We start from the raw sequence: 21,332 nt of genomic DNA, 5'->3' as shown, positions 1-21,332 counted from the left end.
AGGCGGATCTCCGTGAGATGCATGTCAGCCTGGTCTGCATACTGAGTCCAGGCCATCTAGGGCTACATCGAGACCCTGTTTCAAAAAACAACAAAAAGGAGATTTCCTACTGGGTTTTACAATTTTATTTCGTTTTATTTTATGCGGAAGGGTGTTTCATCTGCATTTACGTTTGTGTAGCACACGCCTTCCTGGTTCCTGCGGGCGGTCAGCCCCCTTGGACCTTGAGTTATAGATGGTTGTGAGCTGCTAGGTGGGTGTAAATGGAACCTGGCTGTGTCTTCTGAAAGAGCAGCCAGTACTCTTAACTGCTACCGAGCCATCTCTCCATCCCTCTACTGGCCTTTGTCTGTGTGTGTACACATGCGCACACACATGCACACACACACACACATGCAGAGGCAGAGACAGAGACACTCGCTTATGTAGCCCTGGCAGGCCTAGAACGCACTCTTCTGGCCTTAAACTCAGAGATCCATTTGGTGCTTTCTTCCCTTTGTTAGGATTAAAGTTGTGAGCCACAATGCCCAACTCTGCTGGGCTCTTTAAAGAGATAAAGTTAGGTTTGTGGGTTTTTTGTTTTTTGTTTTTTTTTTTTCAGAATCGTGTCAAGGTCAACAGCTTCAGGTTGTTCTTTCCAGAATGCACTTCTGTTTGCCAACTGTCTTTTTTGAGGTTCCTGGACAAACAGCCAAGTTCCTTACCAACAGCACCGTGGTTCCTTCCTGTGGTGAGCTATCAGAGCCCTCCTGATGAATGGAAGTCCCAGGGAAGGTGGCTCCCTTTGCATTTTGGGATAGGGTTTCTCATTGAACCTGGAACTCATTAGTTTGCCTGGATTGGTTGGCCAATAAGCCTCGGGGATCCTGCCTCTCCTCCTGCCTTCACTATGTCCAACCATTAATACACAGGTGCTGGGGACTGAACTCAAGTCTTCATGCCTTGGTGGCACACACTTTGCAAGTGAGCCACCTTCTGGCCCTCAGCAAGATGTTTTAACAAGCTCTCTAGGTGGTTCTGATGTAGGCTCTTGTCTAACAATCCCCGTAAAGAACTATCAGCTGTTTTTATTACAGAGCATATGGCAAGAGCCTAAGAGATGTAAGCCCCCTCACACTCGAAGCCTTTCTTTTTGTTCTTCGGCAAAAGGCTCATCGAAGGAGCCCACAGTAACGTCTATAGCACACTGGGGTATTTTAGGAAATGAGTCTATGGAACAAACGTTGGCACAGGGGGTTGGTGGCCTGAGCGTGTCGTCTTGCCAAGACTGTGTGTGGAATGGCAACGAGGGAAGCTGGATTGGCAAGATACCATATCAGGCTCTGTCTCCTGCCTCCGTCACACACTACAGCCGGGAATCTAGGAGGCTCTTTCCCACGGAGTCCTCTCTACACTGCGTTTCACCATCTCTCAGTTATGCTCAGAATTCTGCAAAGGATTCCAGCAAAGCAGGCAGGCCCCTTAGGAAGGAGGTGGGACACACCGAGGTGGGCAAGTAGCAGAGATGGGTTTTTACTTTAGCAGTGTTTCTTGTAACTGCAGAGAAAATAGAAGGGTGTAGACGACAGACGTACAGGTGATTATCCCAGTACTTGGATGAGAAACTGAGGGCTTTCATGTAGCTTGGAAACAGAATTGAGAGAGTAGGCAGCAGGGCTTGGTGACCCATTACCATAATCCTGTTAGCAGCCTTATTTATAATAGCCAGAAGCTGGAAAGAACCCAGATGCCCCTCAACAGAGGAATGGATACAGAAAATGTGGTACATTTACACAATGGAGTACTACTCAGCTATTTAAAAGGATGAATTTATGAAATTCCTAGGCAAATGGATGGACCTGGAGGGCATCATCCTGAGTGAGGTAACCCAATCACAAAAGAACTCACATGATATGTACTAAGTGGATATTAGCCCAGAAACTTAGAATATCCAAGATATAAGATACAATTTGTGAAACACATGAAACTCAAGAAGAATGAAGACCAAAGTGTGGACACTTTGCCCCTTCTTAGAATTGGGAACAAAACACCTATGGAAGGAGTTACAGAGACAAAGTTTGGAGCTGAGACTAAAGGATGGACCATCTAGAGACTGCCATACCCGGGGATCCATCCCATAATCAGCCTCCAAATGTTAACACCATTGCATACACTAGCAAGATTTTGCTGAAAGGACCCAGATATAGCTGTCTCTTGTGAGGCTATGCCGGGGCCTAGCAAACACAGAAGTGGATGCTAACAGTCAGCTATTGGATGGATCACAGGGCCCCCAATGGAGGAGCTAGAGAAAATACCCAAGGAGCTAAAGGGATCTGCAACCCTATAGGTGGAACAACAATATGAACTAATCAGTACCCTCCCCCCACCCAACTCGTGTCTCTAGCTGCATATGTATCAGAAGATGGCCTAGTCGGCCATCAGTGGAAAGAGAGGCCCATTGGTCGTGCAAACTTTATATGCCTCAGTATAGGGGAACGCCAGGGCCAAGAAGTGGGAGTGGGTGGGGAAGGGAGGCGGGGAGGATATGGGGGACTTTTGGGATAGCACTGGAAATGTAAATGAAAAAAAAAAACCTAGTTAAAAAAAAGGCAGTGGCAAAAGCATCGTGAGTTCAAGACCAGCCTGGGCTGTGAAGAGAAGCCCTGTCTCAAACAAATCAAAGCAAAGGCTGAGGCATGTGGGAGTATAGGTTGGTATGTGAGGGGCAAGGTAAAGAAAGCCACCGTTTGAGGTGGTGAGCAGAGTTGAGAGTAATATATCCTTGGCAAAGAAGCCCTGGGATCCTCTGTCCTTCTCTTCCTCGGAGTACAGCCAAAGTCATCCTTTTCTTCCTCCTCTTCAGGGCGCTGGCATTGGAGCCAGTCAAGGTTTTAAAACTTTGGCTGCAACTATGGGGCCAGGATTCGATCATTTGTTGTTGTTGTATATCAAGCAAAAAGAAGAGCGTTGGGTATACAATAGATCTTTTTTTACTTTTTTTTTTGAGACTGGGTCTCAATAAGTAAGTAGTTCAGGCCCGCCCACAGCTTTCCACTCTTGCCAGGGCCTGCTGTGAACACTGGTGTAAACCACCCTGGTTTAAGGGACAATCTCAGGCCTTTTGATTCCCTCACAGGGATTAAAACAAAGAGATGTCCACTTTACACTGCTAAGTATATGAACGAATGGTGCGTACGTATTCCAAGCCTTCCTCCATCGGTACCTGTAAAGGTTGCATAATAAAATCACACAGCCTAGAATTGGACACAGGGTAGGCGCTCAACAAGTTGTGTTTTTCCTTCCCCTTGACAATAGACCGGGTCCCCAGGCGGTTCCTTTCTCTCTGGGCGTCTCCATCTCCGTTCGCCCCCGCAGCCTCAGCCTGGCCCCGGACACGCCGGGAGCGGAGAGGAGGGGGCGCGGCGGCGGTAGCGTGGAGCCGGCTCCCGGCTTACGTAAGAAGCAGCGAGTCCCGCGTGGCCAGCCGGGCAGAGGCGGCGCCGCCCAGCGGGATCCGGGCTAAGTCTGGCCGCGCTCCTTTCCACCGAGGTGTGTGTCTCCCCGGCTGCTCGGGGCGGAGGTGGGCCCCTCCAGTTGCGGGCAGCGGCCACTGTGGGGGGAAGCGACAGTCACCGAGAAGCGCCCGGCGAGCTGCTCCCACTCTGCCCACGTGCGGGGACCGGCAGGGGCTTCCCGGAGTTGCGCGCCTGGACTGGGCAGCAGGGAAGGACCCGGGTGGGTCTGACTGACCTCTGACCCCGGAGGGCCGAGCTTGCAGGCCGGGGGGGTGGGGGGGTGGGGGGGTGGGGGTGGGGTGGGGGCTGCGACGGTTCACCGGAGCGGCCGGGGCCCGAGGAGGTGGCGGAGGGCGGGGCCGAGGGGCGGGGCAGTCTTTAAAGCCTCTCCTTCCCCCTGTAGGGGTGGCAGGCGAGTCCCCGCGTGCGGAGGGTGTCGAGGCAGGGGCTGCCGGGCAAAGTGCGCGGGCTGCCGTCCTGGCCACCGCCAAAGCCATGGCTTCCAAACTCCTGCGCGCGGTCATCCTCGGGCCGCCCGGCTCTGGCAAGGGCACCGTTTGCGAAAGGATCGCCCAGAACTTTGGCCTCCAGCATCTCTCCAGCGGCCACTTGTTGCGGGAGAACCTCAAGACCGGCACGGGTGAGGAGCTAAGGCGGGGGGAGTGAGGGTAGAAACGAGTCTGGCGGGTTGGTCGGGCAGGGAGCAGGGCGGTCGCGGGCTCGGGTCCCCTCGGCGCCGGCGCCCTGCCCCCGCCCGCGTGTGCCCGTGCGGGCTTGTACGTGCCGCGGCGCATGCAGCCGGCCGCCAGCCTGCCCGCCCGCCCGCGCGGCTTAACCGCGCCCGGGGGAGGCCGAGGCTGCTCGGCAGCGCCTTGGACTGCAGTGGCCGCACGCGCGTGGGAAGGGACCCTGCACGGCAAGCCGAAGGAAACGCGAGCCTCTCGGCGGGGACCCTAACTGGCCTCTCGTGCCGCCTCCCGAAAGCCGAGCCCCTGGGTTCCCTGCTGTGGTCCTTCTCAGCCGCGGGTCGCCTTCCCCGGCGAGGAGCCGAGCACCGCGCCGCCCACCTGTGGGAGTCGCGGCCGCCGGCGCGCTGGGACTCTGCGGCTCGCTCCCCCACTGCCTCTCGCGCGCGCTGCAGCCTGGAGCTAAGTGCTGCGTGGCGGTGAAAGGCCTGTGGTCGCTGCAAGCGGCCGCGACGAACTGTCCCTGCTAACTCCCCTCCTCCTCAAGCCCAGCTTGGCCGCCTGCAGACCCGGAGACTTGTTCTAAAAGATTGCATTTTGAGTGCAGCTTTGCTGCAAGTGGCCTTTTGAGGTTATCCCTTGGCGGATGCGGTGAAGTTGGGGGTCTAGATCGCCCCATCACTTAGTCTCGCAAGTGCCTCCCTTCTCCCCTTTTCCTCGGTTCCAAAGAATGTGAGTTATCGGCGTGCTACTGTGGGGCGCAGATCATCCTGGGATGCTGATGAGTGTTAATGAGCAAACCCCTTATGAAATGTGTTGCTTCCCTGTTTCTGTTCTCATTTGTGTGCACGGTGGTTATGGCTTGTTATGGGTTAATTGTTAATAAATCTGCATTTCAGAAGCACCTAGGGTCATGAACAGGTGGGTGGAGGACAATGTTGGAAAGCGATTAAAAGCAACCACTTGAAGCATCAGAAAGGCTACTTATTCCTCTGAAGCAGGTTGCAAAAGCCAGCCTTTATTTGGACAATCAGGGATACTTTCCCTCATATGTGTGTCAGAGATAGAAGCGTTTGTGTGTAGTGGGTCTTCTAATAATCTAGGCAGGTACTGCACCACTGAGCGACATTCAAAACCGGTTTTAAATTAGAATTTAAAATCTTATTTATTTGTTATTTGAGTGTGGTGCTAGCTTTGTGCATGGGGAGCTCAAGCCCTCCGGCTTTCCTGTCAAGTGCCGTTATACTTTGATCCACCTCACCTGCCCTTAGATTTGAGATAGTTACTGTATCAGTACACTCCACTCCCCAGTGAGATCCTTTTTCTCTGTCGACCTTCATGCCTGTGTGAATGCTCGGGAAGCACTGTTCTCCTGAGCTCCATACAGGCGGTCCCCTCCTCTCTCATGGTCTTTCAGTATTTGAAATACAGTTTGGGAGGGGGGCAATACAGTTGGAGGGGTTGTGCATGGGGTTGGGATTCTCCCAGTAAGGATATATAGAAAGATAGCTGAGTCAAGGTAGTTTAAAACCCAGCACATTTCATAATCCTCTGCAGTTCCTTCTGGAATGGAAAGTTTTACACTGAACCTCTGGCTTGACTATAGGCATTTTTCTTTAATAATAATAATAATTCATCATCATCAGAGGGAGTCAGGTAGCTGCCTTTATTGGGTAGGCTGTCTGGCTTCACTCAAAGGCCATGACTTGATTTTGAAGTCACCATTTACTTCCATATAGTTGGCAGCCATCATGCTGAGGCAGTTGGGGAGTCTGGTAGCCTAATGGTCAGGCGAGCCAGTTGAGGAGATGCAGATCTCCGAGATGCTTCTCTCAGGTTGGAGAAGAAAGCTGTCTCCCAGGCTCTCCTGCGCTTGCTGTCGAACACGAGGGCAATGACTTCTGTTATCATTGTACAACTAGACCTGGATGCTGGAACTAGCTGTGTAGGTCAGGCTGGTCTCAAACTCTGAGATTCCTCTGCCTCTGCCTCCTGATCGCTGAGTTTAAAGGCCTGTGCTTCCCTCCACACATAGCTCTAAGATGAGAGATAGCTTATTTTTCTACTTAGGAGTTTGGAAAGCTTTTTATTTGGCTGTCTTTTGTTCTCCCCCCTCCCATTTTTTAAAAGGCTAATTTATTATTTTACAGGTGTGGATATTGCATCTCTATGCGAACCACGTTCATGCCTGGTACCCATAGTGATCAAAAGAGGGCATCAGATCCCATGAAACTGGAGTTACAAATGGTTGACATGTGGGTCCTGGGCACCTGATCAAGGTCCTTTTGAGCACCTAGTGCTCTTAACCACTGAGCCACCCCTCCAGCAACCATCATTATTTTAATTTTCTTTTTCTCCCCCAACCCCCGCCCCCTTTTTGGTTTCTCAAAACTTTTTCTCTGTAGCCCTGGCTGGCCTGAAACTCACTTTTTAGACCAGACTGGCCTCTGCCTCTGCCAAACTCCTGCCTCTGCCTCCCAAGTGTTGCGATTAAAGCCTTACACCACCATCACCTGAAATGTTTCTATTCTTTTAAATGCCTTTATTCCTCAACCCTTTTCTCTCATAGTAAAATTAAATGCTTTTTAAAATCACCTTTTCTTTCCTTCCGCCCCCTTGAACTAATTAAAAAAACTTGACCAGGGAAAAACCTAGAAATGAAAGACTTCTGTTTGTTTTGAAATTGGCTTTTTCCAAGTGGACTTGGGTGTGATGTCACTGAATGTCTCTAGAGATCTAAGTGAGGGGCTTTAGGGCCATTGTCTGTAATATAAACAAGGACACATTCTTCACTTTCTTTTCCTGTCACCTGCGGATTGCTTTTAACCTTCTAGGGAAGCCAAGAAACCTTCTGAACGCACAGTAGTTGACATCTGAAGGCGATGAGGCCCAGCAAAATCCAGTCAGTGGAATCTCGGTGACAATTTAAATTGGAAAGTAGCTCAGGCCATCTGCCGCAGCCTGGCTCTCAACTGCATGGCTTGCCTCCTGCAGCCACAGTCTGGCAAAAAGCTGCTCTGCAGGAAAGGGCCCATCTGACCTTGCTGCTCTGCAGGGTCTGTCTCCTTCCTCTGCACTTACTATGCTGATGGCATCAGCTGTTTGTTGAATATAGCCAAAGGAAGACTGATGGCTGGCTGCTTCATCTACTGTGTTTGTGTGCCTGATGTGGGGGGTAATAAAGAAAATAATGTACGTATGTTATACCTTTTCTTTTGAGACAAGTCTGTGTGTGACTCACGGTGGCCTTTGATTTTCCTAGGTGCTGGATTAGAGGCATGTGCCAGGAGGAGCAACTTAATGTTGTGCCTCTTATTGCACCTTCTCCTTCCAGCACATTCTACCTCTGAAACTGGGCCCCGCCAAACCGTAACGCACCACAAGGGGTTCATGTTGTCAGGATTAAGGGTACAAGTCCAGTCAGAAATTGTGTCTTGTACCAGAAGTTACCTAGCCTGCTTCAGTTTGCGTAGTACTTACAAAGGACTTGAGATTAGCTTCCTGTTAGTTGTTTTCCCTTGGCCTTTCTTAGGTTGCCTGGAGCTGTACAGGCTGAGGCTTATCAAATACCTTATGTGAGGGCCCGCCCCCGGGTCTTCAGCTTGTATTTTCTTAGCACACACTGTGAAGAAATAGGAAGACTTGCCTTAACTCTCAAGGAGCTGGGCCGTACATTCTCTCAGAGGGAATATTATGCTCCCTCTACCCCTGCTCACGTGTGTGTGTGTGTGTGTGTGTGTGTGTGTATAAGCAATTGTGCATAGATGTACACACAAAGCTGGTAAGCTTTAGAACATATCCCATGGGGCTGGAGAGATGGCAGAGTCCAGAGCACTGCTGCCCTTCCCAGAGGACCCAGGTTCAGTTCCCAGCACCCCCATGGCAGGTCACAACTGTCAGTAACTCCAGTTCTAGGAGATCTGACACCCTCATATAGATGCACATGTAGGTAAAACTCCAGTGCTCATAAAATTAAAAAAAAAAAGTTTAGAATGTATCCCATCAAAAATTGCAATTTTGGGTGGGAATGTAGCTCGGTAGGGTGCTTGCCCTACAGTGACAAAGTCCTGGTGGTTAGAGTCCTGGCATTGCATGGGTGAGTGTCTGGTGGTACACCCCTGTAATGTTAGGACAAGGAAGGGCGAAGTCTCTAGGTCTGGATTAACAGGGCTAGTAAGAAGAAAATGTGTCCAGAAGGAACTACAAACCCCTCAAGAACTCTGGTATTTTGTGATAGCTTTCTTTGCTAAGTTTTATCTGAAGGATATGAAGATCCGGTTTTAGTGTTAGGCAGGCAGTGGTATTAGAAAACCAGGCACCTTTTAATAGTGGAGCCTAGTGTCTCACGGGTAGGAGAATTGGAGAGGTTCCATTTGGAAGCAAGCATCTTGGACTTGACTAAAGAAAAGATGTTCAAGAAGGAACCTGTTTCTGCTCTTAATTAATATTAACTGCAGCTCTTGCCAGGGTGTTGCAGATGGACTGACTAGCATTGTAAATGAGGCTGTGAGCTGATCCTCTCTGAAAAGATGACCTCGTTCAAAGGGCTCTCAGGCTTTTGGGTACTCATTAAGGATAAATGCACACCTTATGTAAGAGTGAATTTTTCCAAGAATTGAGGATAGAGGGGTTTGGAGACCTTAGTCAGAGTTCAGGATTACATCTAAAGCAGCTTTAAATGGTTAACCTTCTCTGGCTTATCCAGGGTCTTGGCTCATTCCAAGATTTCTAAGGTATGCTACATTCCAGTTTCCTCCTTGTTTGGCAAGACTCAGGACGAGGCCCAGGTGGATGAAGGGCGGGTTTTAAGTCTCTTGGGCTATGGAACTAGTGCAGTTGGTATCCTGCCTAGTATGCAGGAAGCCCTTGGCTTGATCCCTTGCTCTGTGTATACAGACATTTGGGTATAGCCTTGGTTTTGGGGAATCTAAAAAAAACCAAAAAACAAAAAACGGCTTTTGCCAGGACTTGATCCTCTGAGCCGTCTTCTCAAACCCCCAAACCCCACTCACTGGTCTTGAACATCTGATCTTGCTGCAGCCTCCTGGGTGCTGGCACTGTAGGCAGGGCCACCACTCCATGATTTATATGTTGCTTGGGATTAAAGCCAGAGCTAGCTCTGCACGCTAGGCAAGCTGTGGGCCAGCTGAGGTATATTTAAATTGTTTCCATAGGTTATTTTCATAAGCAAATAACTCAGTAGAATTTACATTGACAGTGTCATCACCTAATTTGCAGACATTCTCTAAATACCACTGACTTGTCTGCTAATGTATTTCCTGTTCTAAGAGCCAATGTAGTAGTGCACAGTTCATGGAGTCATTAAGTCTTCTTTGTCCTCTGTAATCTCGCTTTAATTTCCCCTTTTCCTTTATGAGTTTAAGTTTGTTGTTTTCGTTTTTAATTGTTTCACAACTTGGTTTTTTGAGACTGGGTCTTTTAGAGCCCACTCTGGCTTTGAACTGTGGGATCCTTCTGCCTTAGCCTCTAGAATGCTCAGATTATAGGTGTGTGCCATCTTGCCTGCCTTTCAGACCTGGCTCCAGTCTCTAATATCTGGCTTTGTGGTAGAACGCAAAGTTGTCTTTGGCTTCTTGAGTTTGTGCTGCAGTGTTTGAAGGCTAACGTCACACAGATAAGTAGTTGAAGGAGGATCTCATGGACTCTGGAGACATCTCCTGGATGCTCAGATATCCTCAGGCTGCGCTCTGGAGACCCATGGATTTAACTAGTTTTCTGTTGCTGGGAATTGGGGTTAGAGTTTCCTGGTAGACAAGCAGGCAGCAGTGAATGGCGTCGGGCAGTGAGTGTTCTGACCTGGGCAGTGTGGCTCTTAGGGTTCACAGCAGTGAGATGAGGTTGGTTTTCTGAAGGGCTGCTCAGCTTCAGGAGAGCCAGGAAGCAAGCAAGGAGTCACAGAACTGCATGCCTCGCTCCAGAGACCACAGGGGGATGATGGTTTTTGTAGTGTTTAAGAGGGGGTAGGATTGAGGAACCTTTTTTTTTTTTTTTTTTTTTTTTAAATAGGGTCTTGCTCTGTAGCCCAAGTTGGCCTATAACTCACAATGTAGTCTAGGATGGCCTCAGACTCTAGTCTTGCTGCATCAGTGTCGTGAGTATTGGGAAGCCATGCCTGGCCCAAGAACATTTTAAACAATTACTATCATCTAAACAATTGCTATCATCGACTGCATGCGTCCCTGCTAGTGTGTGTGTGTGTGTGTGTGTGTGTTTGCATGCCCACCTGTGTGTAGGTCAGAACAACTTGAGTTATTTTTTTCCCCCTTCCAACTTTAGGTGAGTTCTGGGGATCAAACTGAGGTTGTCAGATTTGTGTGGCAGGTGCTTACCCACTGAGCTACCTTGCTAGCCTTTGCCGGGCAGTACTTTTGAGGGAGTGTGTCCTAGTCAGGGTTACTGTTGCTGTGCTGCCGAAGCACCAAGACCAAAAGCAACGTGGGGAGGACAGGGTTCATGCGGCTTCCACAGTGCTTTTCATCGTCAGAGGAGGTCTGCACAGGAACTCAAGCAGGGCAGGAACCTGGTGGCGGGAACTGATGTAGAGGCAAGGAGTGCTGCTTACTGCCTTGCTCAGCCCGCTTTTTATAGAACCCAGGACCATCATCCCAGGGACCCTACCCGCAATGGGCTGGGCTCTTCCACATCAATTACTAATGAAATGTCCTCCTGGCTTGTCCACAGCCAGATCTTATGGAGGCATTTTCTCAACTGAGGCTTCCTCTGCTCCAGAGACTCTAGCTTATGTCAAGGTGACATAGAACTGGCCAGCCCAAGGTGTTTCTTGAACTGAATTTGACAAGTGACACCAGTTGTCAGGTGAGGAGATCAGCTTAATTGTTATAACATACCTGGGGACTACCTCTAGAGCTGCTGTCCACTAGTGTTCATGGACACACCTTATAGACCAGGTTTTATTTTACTGTCTTTATTAATACCTGCACTGTTAAAGCAAAGGGTTATTTTATCTTTACGGGGTTCTGCACATGCCAATCCTAAGCATTACAGCTGAGCTACACCCAGATCTAAGGCAGGTTGCTGCATTTGCTCCACGCCCCTTGCCTTCAGCTCCTAGTCTTTGTTTTTAAGATACACATAAAAGTCGTGTGTCAGGGGCTGGAAAGGGCCCCACAGGGAAGAGTACAAACTACTTTTGTAGAGGACCCAAGTTTGATTCCCTAGCACTCGTGGACAGTTCACAACTGCTCTTAATTTTAGCTCTGGAGGATCTAAACCTGCCATAGGGGTACTTCTTACACACATTTCAAATCTTTTAAATTAGTACAGTGTAGGGTGTTTTTTTTTTCTCTTCTTTTTAATTTTATTTTTATATTTATTTTTGAGACAGGGCTGGCTGTCTTGGAACTAGTCTGTAGACCAATCTGGTCCCAAACTCAGATTTGCCTCTTGTCTCCCTAGTCCTGGGAAAAAAGGTGTGCACCGCCACTGCCCAGCAATACAGTGCAGTTTATGGCCTTTTGAACTTTCTAGAGTTCAAGTGATGGCAAATAATCACGAAATTGTGGTTGGAATGGTTAGGATAGACAGTTTATGAAGGCATATTGGCCACCTATTTGCCAAACAAATTATTAAACGGTGTTATTTTATTCTGTATTGCTTCATGTGTGACTTGTAGGCATGGAAGTGTTATTTTCCTTATGAAGTTTTTTTGAGCTTTCCCCATGGGTCAGACATTCAAACATGGACTTCCTTTGAGCAAATTGACTTTTTAAAAAGCATCAGTAGTGATAAGACAGGTTTTAGGGTTACTCTCTGCACCGCCCCCTCCCCGACCCATTTAGTTCTCTTTGGCCTTTCAGACACGGTACAGAAGGTCTCATTTGTGCAGCCCCAAGAGGTCCAATTTGGATGGTTGATGTTACATTTTAACAGCCTCACCTCTAAACCTGAGAACTTTTGTACTAGAGAAATGGCCTGGCAGCAGGCATTTGTTTAGTGTGAAAATACTGCGGCATTAGTCCTGATCATCAGATTCTGAAGAGGCTAACGATTAATTATTTTCTAGACTTAGTACTTTAATAAACGTATAATTTTTTTTTTTATTTGTACCACTGACCAGGGTGCTTTGTAATTCTTGGTATTTGGTCCTAAGTTTGCAGGGAGTTTAACATCTGCCAGGGCCTGGGCTGGCCCTTTTCTTCCTGTTATAATTTACCTGCCTATGTACAAAGCAGCAGTTCTTGTTATATAATTCTAAAATAAGCAAATGTCCCCAGGGGTTGGGCAACTTGCCCTTCCTAGGTCAGACAGCTGGAGAAACTCATTCAAGCCTGGGGCTCATCTTTAGCTCGGATCACGTTCTTTATCTCATGCTACCTTCCTGACAACGCTGGAGGATCTAAGTAGGATGTGTTTCCCTCAAGTTTGTGATCGATGGGCCTCCATTGACTGCATTTTTGTTTTTGTTGATATTCAGTCTCGACATTAGATTGATTCTTCTACCACTCACCTGGTTAGAAATGCCATTTTGAGACAGAATCTTAACCTGTTTGCCTGCTAACACAAAATGTTTCGCACTGTAGTTTAAAGCAACAGAAATTTACTTCAACATTTCTTGGAGCAAGCAGACAGAAATAGGATCTTGCTATGTAGTCCTTACTGGCCTGGCCTGTAACTCAATGTGTAGCCCAGGCTGGCTGTGAACTGGATCCTGCCCCAGCCTCTTACCATGCTCAAATCATGGGTATGTGTCATGTTGCCTGGCCATTTCGTATGTATCTGAAAGCTGGCAGGTTCCGGGTACAAGGCACTATGAGGATCTGTGATTCTGGGCTGGCTTTCTGAGCACTGCTCATATGCTAAAGGGATGAAGGGGGAGGGCTAAATGCTGCTTAAAGCTTTTTGTTGCTGCTATTTTTGAAAATTTATTATATATATTTGTGTGGGGTGGTTGTGCACTCGGAGGTCAGAGGACAGTTTATAGGAGTCAGTTCTGCTGTGTGGGTGTGGGTATCAGGGGTTGAGCAATAATAGGTCATCAGACTTAGTGGCAAGTGCCTTTCCCTTCTGAGCCATCATGCTGACTGCCTGCCCTTTTGTTTTTGACGTTGTCTGACCACGGAGACCCAGGTAAGCTTTAATCACTTATCCTCCTGCCTCAGCTTCGCACTGAGTGCTGGGATTACAGGCCATGACACCATGCCCAAATTGTAAGTTGTTTCTCTCCCCCTTATATTGTAACTAAACTATATAGTTATACTTATAAACTACAACTGAGCAGTCCTCGGACCTTTTGTAATAGGCAAGGTAACCCCATGCTCAGGGGAGCTCGTGAGCTAATACCTTTAGAAGCCTCATCTTTAAAAGTTGTCATTGGCAATTATCTTAAATCTTAGGTGCAGGAGACGCATTTGACAAGCATAGCAGGTGGCAGAAACTCATGCAGCTTAGCTCTCCAAAAGTGTGTCGAGGCGCAAAAAGTTGGGATGGCAGGGTGGCACATACTCCAAATGCTAGTACGCAGGAGGCTGAGGCAGGAGGATTGAGAATTTAAGGCCAGTTTGGGCTGCTGTCTCAGGAAACAAGTTTGGTAAGACTAGAGATTTATAGATTTTTTTTTTCCAGAAGCTCTCTACCCTTGAGCCATTTTAAAATACTTCTATGAAGAAGGTAGCACCACCTCCATCCCCAAAAGGACCAAATAGGTCTAAAATAAACCATCTGTGGGGTTGAGGTAGAAATGAGTCTTCGCTGTAACAGTGTGAGGTTTGCAATATTGCGGGAGCCCACTGTTCCATCATTAGGCATTTGAGTCAGTTTTGTGCCAGAGCTAGGCATGGGGAGGCATGTATGCAAACCTTGTTCTCTGACCATTTCAAACTTATGGCTTATGATGGTTCATGTTGTAGGTCTCATGATGTTCCAGTGAGGCGTGGTGCTGTGTGCGTGCGTGCATGCGTGGGTGGAGTTTTGAAGTCAATGACCAGGTGGGCTGGGGACATTGCTCAGCCTTAACTTTCCCCTGGAATGCCTAGTGCCTCTCATTTTCTGAATCTGTTTTCAGCCTTGGCTTTGAAGCTTTTTGCACAGTTCCCACCACAGGTGGCACTTTTCTGGGACTTCTTCATACCATCTGTATCTTAGTTCATTTTCTTCTCCCTGTAATGGGTTCCCTTTGGTTGTGAATAATGACTTCAGTCATAGTCTGTCACCATTTAAATAGTAAGTTAATTAATAGCAGTTGCATTCAGAGGTTTTAGACATACCAGGGTAAAGTATCATTTCTTATGGTTTTAAAAAAATTTTTTTTAGATTTATTTATTTTTATGTATATGAGTACACTGTAGCTGTCTTCAGACACACACCAGAAGAGGGCATCAGATCACATTACAGATGGTTGTGAGCCACCATGTGGTTGTTGGGAATTGAACTCAGGACCTCTGCAAGAGCAGTCAGTGCTCTTAACCACTGAGCCATCTCTCCAGCCCCATTTATTATGTTTTATATCCTGTGTTAAGTATGCCAGGAAGATAGCATACCACAGTGATGACTGGTCACTGGAAGGCCACTACATCCGCCATGGGCAAGCATTGTACCACAGTGGGGACAGGTTGAAGTCAGGTCTTTCTGAGATGCTTGATCTAAGCTCCAAGTGGAGGAAGGATCTGCTGTTCAAACATTGGCAGGTAGAGTAAATCTAAAGGGAGAAGAGAGAAGATTGTGGCCCACTCCATTCATGAGATGCATGGAGTGAGTAAGCTTAAGGTTTAGTGGGTCAGATTGTCGTTATAAGAAATTCATTCCTGTTGCTGCTGTTAATATATAAACCAGCTTTACTGAGATAAAATTGTCCCGTTAAAAATGTTCAAATAAAGGGTCAGGGAGATGGCTCAATAGATAAAAGTGCTTGCCATGTCAGTTTGATGGTGACTTGAGCTCAGTTCCTGGAACCCAGGACCCCCGGTGAGAGGCTGGATGTGATGGCTGGCATGCATCTTTAATTCCAGTGTTCCTACAGGCAGGTGGCAAACTCGCCTGGAAGCTCCTGGGGCTGTTGTAGCACGTGCACAAGAAGACAGAGAGACCCTGCCTCAAAACAAGATGGCCACAGAGACTCGACGTCTGACATCCACACACTTCCCAGTGACCCACACCACAGAACAAAAATACTGTACTGTCAAGCTAAGTGTGGTGGCACAGGCTACACTCCCAACTTCAGAGGCAGAGGCAGAAGGGTGGGAGTGAGTTCCAGGCCAGCCTGGTTTACAGTGGGAGGTCTCAGCGGATGTAATTTAATTTAGTAAGACTGTTTCCAAATAAAGAGGTTGCAGCATGGCTCAGTAAGCTTGTCTAGCATGTAGGTGAGGCTGGCCTCTGTCTGCTCTTTACAGAACAATCTACAGAAGTCAACTGAACATGGGATCCTACATCTGTAATCTCAGCATTTGGGAGGCCGAGGCAAGAAGATTATGAGTTCAAGGCCAACATGACTTATGAGACCCCCTCTTAGAAACAAGCATCAACAAAACCCAAAACAAGTCAACATCAAAAACCCAAAAGAAAATCGCCTCCAGAGATGTACACAAGCCACATAGTATTCAGTGTATTTTACAGTGGTGATGCCACTCAGTGCCTAGTCATAATGTTTTCCTGATCTCAGAGAGTCGCTGACCGATAGCAGGTAGCCCATACTCATCTTGCATCTGGTCTCTGGCAGTCATTGAGTACTTCCTGTGTGTTCTGGCCTTCGATCTGCCTCTGCCTCTGCCTTCACAATGCTGGCCTTGCTCTGTTTTACATTCTTACCAGCAGTAAGGACCCACTACACAGTGGAAGTTTTGTCTGAATTTTGTTTTTTGCCTCCCTAGTGCTTATGACTGTATCTACACTAGAAAACCCATCAGTTCAGAGCGTCCCCAATGTTAAAATGGGTTCATTCAGTTCTTATTTTGGATATTAGTCTTCTTAAAGAGAGTGGCTGTTACTTCTTAGTTAGAATAGCCAGTGTAGATCGAATATGAGGTCTAGTTCCAGGTTTTTTCTTAAACGAGCGGTAACCATGGGTAACTAAGATATATCCTCCATAGCTAGATAACAACATTCTTTTATTTTCCAAAGGAAGGTTGCTTTTGGCTTGGTATCAACTCCAGTCCTTTAGTTTTAGGAAAATGAAGTCTGCAGCTTGGAGGAAGTACAAAATCTCTTTTCCACTGAGTTTTGTTTTGGGTTTCCAGAGTTCTTAGGGACTAAACAGTCTGCATAACAATGAACCTGGTAAGATGTAAGTATTCACTGTCTTAAATGTCTTAGAATTGGAAGGGATTTTGGGTCATTCTGCCCAACTGGCCATTTTACACTTGTTTCCTCCTGTGGCTGATAGCTCTCCCCCCAGGCATCTTCCATGGCTGTATAGGTCTGATCATTGGGAGATTTTCCCCTCATACAGAGATCCCATCCACTTGTCTAGCTTCTGTCTTCAGTGTCACACAAATTGCATCCACTGGCTCTAAAGATACTGAAAATAGTTTCAACCTCTTTGCCAACTTAAGTGGTCTCTTTTCCTGAGAAAAATAGCCTAGTTTCTTACACTGTTGATTTTGAGATTATATATCTAGACCTTCCTTCCTTCCTTCCAATCATGCGTGTGCTCGCCTGTGTAAGTGATTCGTGAGTGTGAGTGTTGTGTGCCCATGTGAGTGTGTTGTGTGTGTGTTGTGTGTTGCCTGTAGAAAAGCTATGCTTTTGATTTTGAATCAGTCAATTTGTTAAGAATGTTGTAGCAAGTGAAGGAATAAATAATAAGTTACAAAGAAGTAGCAGACAGGAAACAACATCAGATCAGGAGCTCATGTATGGGAGCACGGGCAGACAGACAGTGGAGCATTTCCACCAGATGGTACTATTGTCTATTCCGTGGAAAAGTGGCTACACTGGGAAGTCAGTGGTTCAGCTTCCCCAGGCAGTTGGCTGGACACACATCTCTGCTGGATGCATGTCTAAGTCCCTGACTTGATGGTGCTAGCTCTGCAAGCTCTGAATTGGGCTGCACCAGGCATCTTCACTAGGGATTGAGTATGAACACTTGATCTGATGCTGTTATCTGTCCACCAACTTGCTAATTATTTCTTTGCACATGTGTGTTGGTGCATGTGTGCCCATGTGAGTGCCCCAGTGTGAGTGTGTATGTTTGTATGCCTCAAGTGTGTGCACTTACCAGGGGTCAACTTTGGGTGTGTTGCTCAAGAACTATTCAGATGTTTTTGTTTTGCTTTTCTATAAGACAGGCTCTTACTGGGATCTGGGGCTCATCAGTTGGCTAGGCTGGCTAGCCAGTGAACCTCAGCAATCCAGCTGTCTCTCTTCCTCATGCTGTGATTGCAAGCACGTGCTTCCACGACAAGCTTTTTATGTGTATTGGACTTGAGTTGAAGCCCTCATGCTCACTGAGCTATCTTATCTACTTAGCTTGTAGATTCCCCTCTCCCCTCCCCTCCCCTCCCCTCCCCTCCCCTCCCCTCCCCTCCCCTCCCCTCCCCTCCCCTCCCCTCCCCTCCCCTCCCCTCCCCTCCCCTCCCCTCCCCTCCCCTCCCCTCCCCTCCCCTCCCCTCCCCTCCCCTCCCCTCCCCTCCCCTCCCCTCCCCTCCCCTCCCCTCCCCTCCCCTCCCCTCCCCTCCCCTCCCCTCCCCTCCCCTCCCCTCCCCTCCCCTCCCCTCCCCTCCCCTCCCCTCCCCTCCCCTCCCCTCCCCTCCCCTCCCCTCCCCTCCCCCCCTCCCCTCCCCTCCCCTCCCCTCCCCTCCCCTCCTCCTCTATCTTATCTACTTAGCTTATAGATTCCTCTCCTCCCCCTCCCCCTCCCTCCCCCTCCCCTCTTCTTTTCTTTTCTTTTTTCTTCTTAAGTCAAGGTCTTACTATGTTGACCAGGTAAAGGTGTGCCTTGGTTTGACTGTGTAGACTGGGACTCCCGATGCAACCTACGGTGCCTGGCCTTGAACAGCTACTGTCACAAATATGAAATGTGTGCCACTATACCCTGCTAGATTTTAGAAAACAAAAACCAACCATTTTACTATGACTCTATTTTGATGGCCAGCATCACCACCAGTGACTAAATGGGACCATTTTAGCTGTTCAGGGCTGTTGTATTCTACTTTCTCTCAATTTTCATGCTATTTCAGGTATCATGAAGATGCTTCTGCCCTGTGTAGCCTTGTGAAACCCTCTGGATACCCAGTGTGGTGGCTCACATTCGCAATCATGTACTCATGTACTTGAAGGATCAGTGCAAGACAAGTCCAGCCTAATCTGCAAAGTGTATCCCAGGCCTTCTCAAGATGGATGCTAGTGAGCTGCAGTCTCCCTCCCCTTCTCCCTGCTAAAGCTTGTAGGACTCGAGTCATAAGATACCAGCTATAACTACTTTAGGGTGCTCATATCGTCTATCCTTTGATTCAGGGCCTCTTTGCCAGGCCAAGAGTTTAGGATGATTGTGTAGAATTGATGACAAGAAATGCTGGGTGCTGGGTGTCTTCCAGTCAAATGCAGCTTAAATGTTGGGGGCTTTGATCAATGCATTAACAACAGATTATAACTAGCTCAGTGTTATCTGCAATTGTTAGTTTATTTGGATTGTGTCCCATGTATTACATGCATTATTTCTCATTTTGGTATGTGTATGTGCTTGTGTGTTTGAATCCATCTATGTGTCTGGAAGCCAAAAGTCAGCCTTGGGTGTCATTAATAACTTCAGGCTTCATCATCTTTTTTTAAGACTTAATTTTTCTAATATGAGTTTATTTATGTATGAGCACCATATGTGTACATGGGGCCTTTAGAGGTCAGAAGAGATGCTGGGTCTTCGGTAACAAATGATAGGCAATAAACCACCATATGGGTGGGTTCTGGGAATGCAACCCAGGTCCTCTGCAAGAGTAACCAGTGCTCTCAACATCTGAGTTTTCTCTAGATCTCCCCTTTTTTGAGACAGGGTCTCACTTTCTTGAAACTCTTGCTGGTGATGGAGCTCCAGGAATCCTCCTGTCTCCCTAGTGCTGGGATTGCAAGTACAAGTCGCCATGGTGACTTTCTGGTATTACTGAGCGATGTATTAAGCTCAGTCCCTCAAGCTTGCGTGGCAAGCACTTTACTATTGACTGAGCTGTCTCCCAGCCCTGTAGTGCTAGCTTTCTAAAATCCAAAACTATGTTTAAGTTAACTGTTTAGTAGAGCTCTCAATGGTACCCACCTCAGCTCTGTACCATTGGGTGAAGAGGCCAACCTTGGCTCACTTACAGATGGAGTGATGGTAGAGCTTCCTTGGAGGCTTAAGAGTGTTGACAGGGACTCCACCGAAAAGTAGTCTGCACAGGTGAGAGTGTGCACACAGAAGCGGACAGCTTCTGGGACAGGCGGGAGCCACAGAGCTTCTGAGGCAGTGCCCGTTTTGGGCTTCAGACATCCGACCACCTTCCTGGCCAGAGGACACCTGTCCACCTGGCCCGGAAGGCTTTTGCCTCAGGAACAGTGGGAGCCATCTTGGTTCTCGGACTCCGCCAAAAAGTAGTCCTCACAGGTGAGAGTGTGCACACAGAAGCAGACAGCTTCAGGGACAGGTGGGAGCCACAGAGCTTCTGAGGCAGCGCCCTTTTTGGGCTCCAGACATCCGACCACCTTCCGGTCCACTGCAGCACCAGGGTTCCTGGCCTGGGGAGTCTCCGGACACCCGCAAGGACCCACACAGGATCCCCCATGTGATCCTAAGACCTCTGGTAAGTGGAACACAGCATCTGCTCAATCCAATCACGCGGGACCTGAGACTGCATTAACTAGGGAAACAGATAACCCGGCCTGATTAGGGACACAAGTTCCATCTGGTCCACTCCAGCACCGGGGTTCCTTGTGTGCTGAGTTTCTGGACACCCCCAAGTTTCTCACAGGACCCTCCACGGGATCTTAAGACTTCTGGTGAGTGGAACACAACTTCTACCAGGAGGCAGGTTGGAACACCAGATATCTGGGCACCTTCCCTGCAAGAGGAGAGCTTGCCTGCAGAGAGTACTCTGACCACTGAAACTAAGGATAGAGCTAGTTTCCCAGGTCTGCTGATAGAGGCAAACATAATCACCTGAGGAACAAGCTCTAACCAGAGACAACTATAACAACTAGCTCCAGAGATTACCAGATGGCGAAAGGCAAACGTAAGAATCCTACTAACAGAAATCAAGACCACTCACCATCATCAGAACGCAGCACTCCCACCCCACCTAGTCCTGGGCACCCCAACACACCCGAAAAGCTAGACCCGGATTTAAAAGCATATCTCATGATGATGGTAGAAGACATCAAGAAGGACTTTAATAACTCACTTAAAGAAATACAGGAGAACAATGCTAAAGAGTTACAAGTCCTTAAAGAAAAACAGGAAAACACAACCAAAGAGTTAGAAGTCCTTAAAGAAAAACAGGAAAACACATCCAAACAGGTGATGGAAATGAACAAAACCATACTAGACCTAAAACGGGAAGTAGACACAATAAAGAAAACCCAAAATGAGGCAACGCTGGAGATAGAAACCCTAGGAAAGAAATCTGGAACCATAGATGCGAGCATCAGCAATAGAATACAAGAGATGGAAGAGAGAATTTCAGGTGCAGAAGATTCCATAGAGAACATCGGCACAACAATCAAAGAAAATACAAAATGCAAAAGGATCCTAACACAAAACATCCAGGAATTACAGGACACAATGAGAAGACCAAACCTACGGATAATAGGAGTTGATGAGAATGAAGATTTTCAACTTAAAGGGCCATCGAATATCTTCAACAAAATTATAGAAGAAAACTTCCCAAACCTAAAGAAAGAGATGCCCGTGAACATAGAAGAAGCCTACAGAACTCGAAATAGACTGGACCAGAAAAGAAATTCCTCCTGACACATAATAATCAGAACAACAAATGCACTAAATAAAGATAGAATATTAAAAGCAGTAAGGGAGAAAGGTCAAGTAACATATAAAGGCAGGCCTATCAGAATTACACCAGACTTTTCACCAGAGACTATGAAAGCCAAAAGAGCCTGGACAGATGTTATACAGACACTAAGAGAACACAAATGCCAGCCCAGGCTACTATACCCAGCCAAACTCTCAATTACCATAGATGGAGAAACCAAAGTA

At 47.6% G+C, this 21,332-nt stretch overlaps 1 protein-coding gene and 1 pseudogene across 2 annotated transcripts in view; one reads left to right on the top strand and one right to left on the bottom strand.

Moving 5' to 3' along the window:
* Window positions 1–2,877: 2,877 nt before the first annotated feature.
* Window positions 2,878–4,018, bottom strand: LOC147004243 (uncharacterized; annotated as a pseudogene).
* Window positions 3,447–21,332, top strand: part of Ak4 (adenylate kinase 4) — a 63,028-nt gene continuing 45,142 nt past the window's right edge. The window contains exons 1-2 of one of the 2 annotated variants that reach the window (XM_021160493.3): window positions 3,447–3,528; window positions 3,898–4,134. In XM_021160493.3, coding sequence (XP_021016152.1) covers window positions 3,990–4,134 — 145 coding nt within the window. In that variant the 5' untranslated portion in view covers window positions 3,447–3,528; window positions 3,898–3,989. Of the gene's footprint in view, window positions 3,529–3,632; window positions 3,715–3,897; window positions 4,135–21,332 lie in introns of those variants that run through there. The other variant, XM_021160492.3, reaches the window with a different exon arrangement.

Source organism: Mus caroli, unplaced genomic scaffold (assembly GCF_978045245.1).
Source record: "Mus caroli unplaced genomic scaffold, Mus_caroli_1 scaffold_6, whole genome shotgun sequence".
Taxonomy (NCBI): Eukaryota; Metazoa; Chordata; class Mammalia; order Rodentia; family Muridae; genus Mus; species Mus caroli.
Note: the sequence above shows the minus strand (reverse complement) of the source record. Positions and strands in the feature narration are given on the sequence as shown.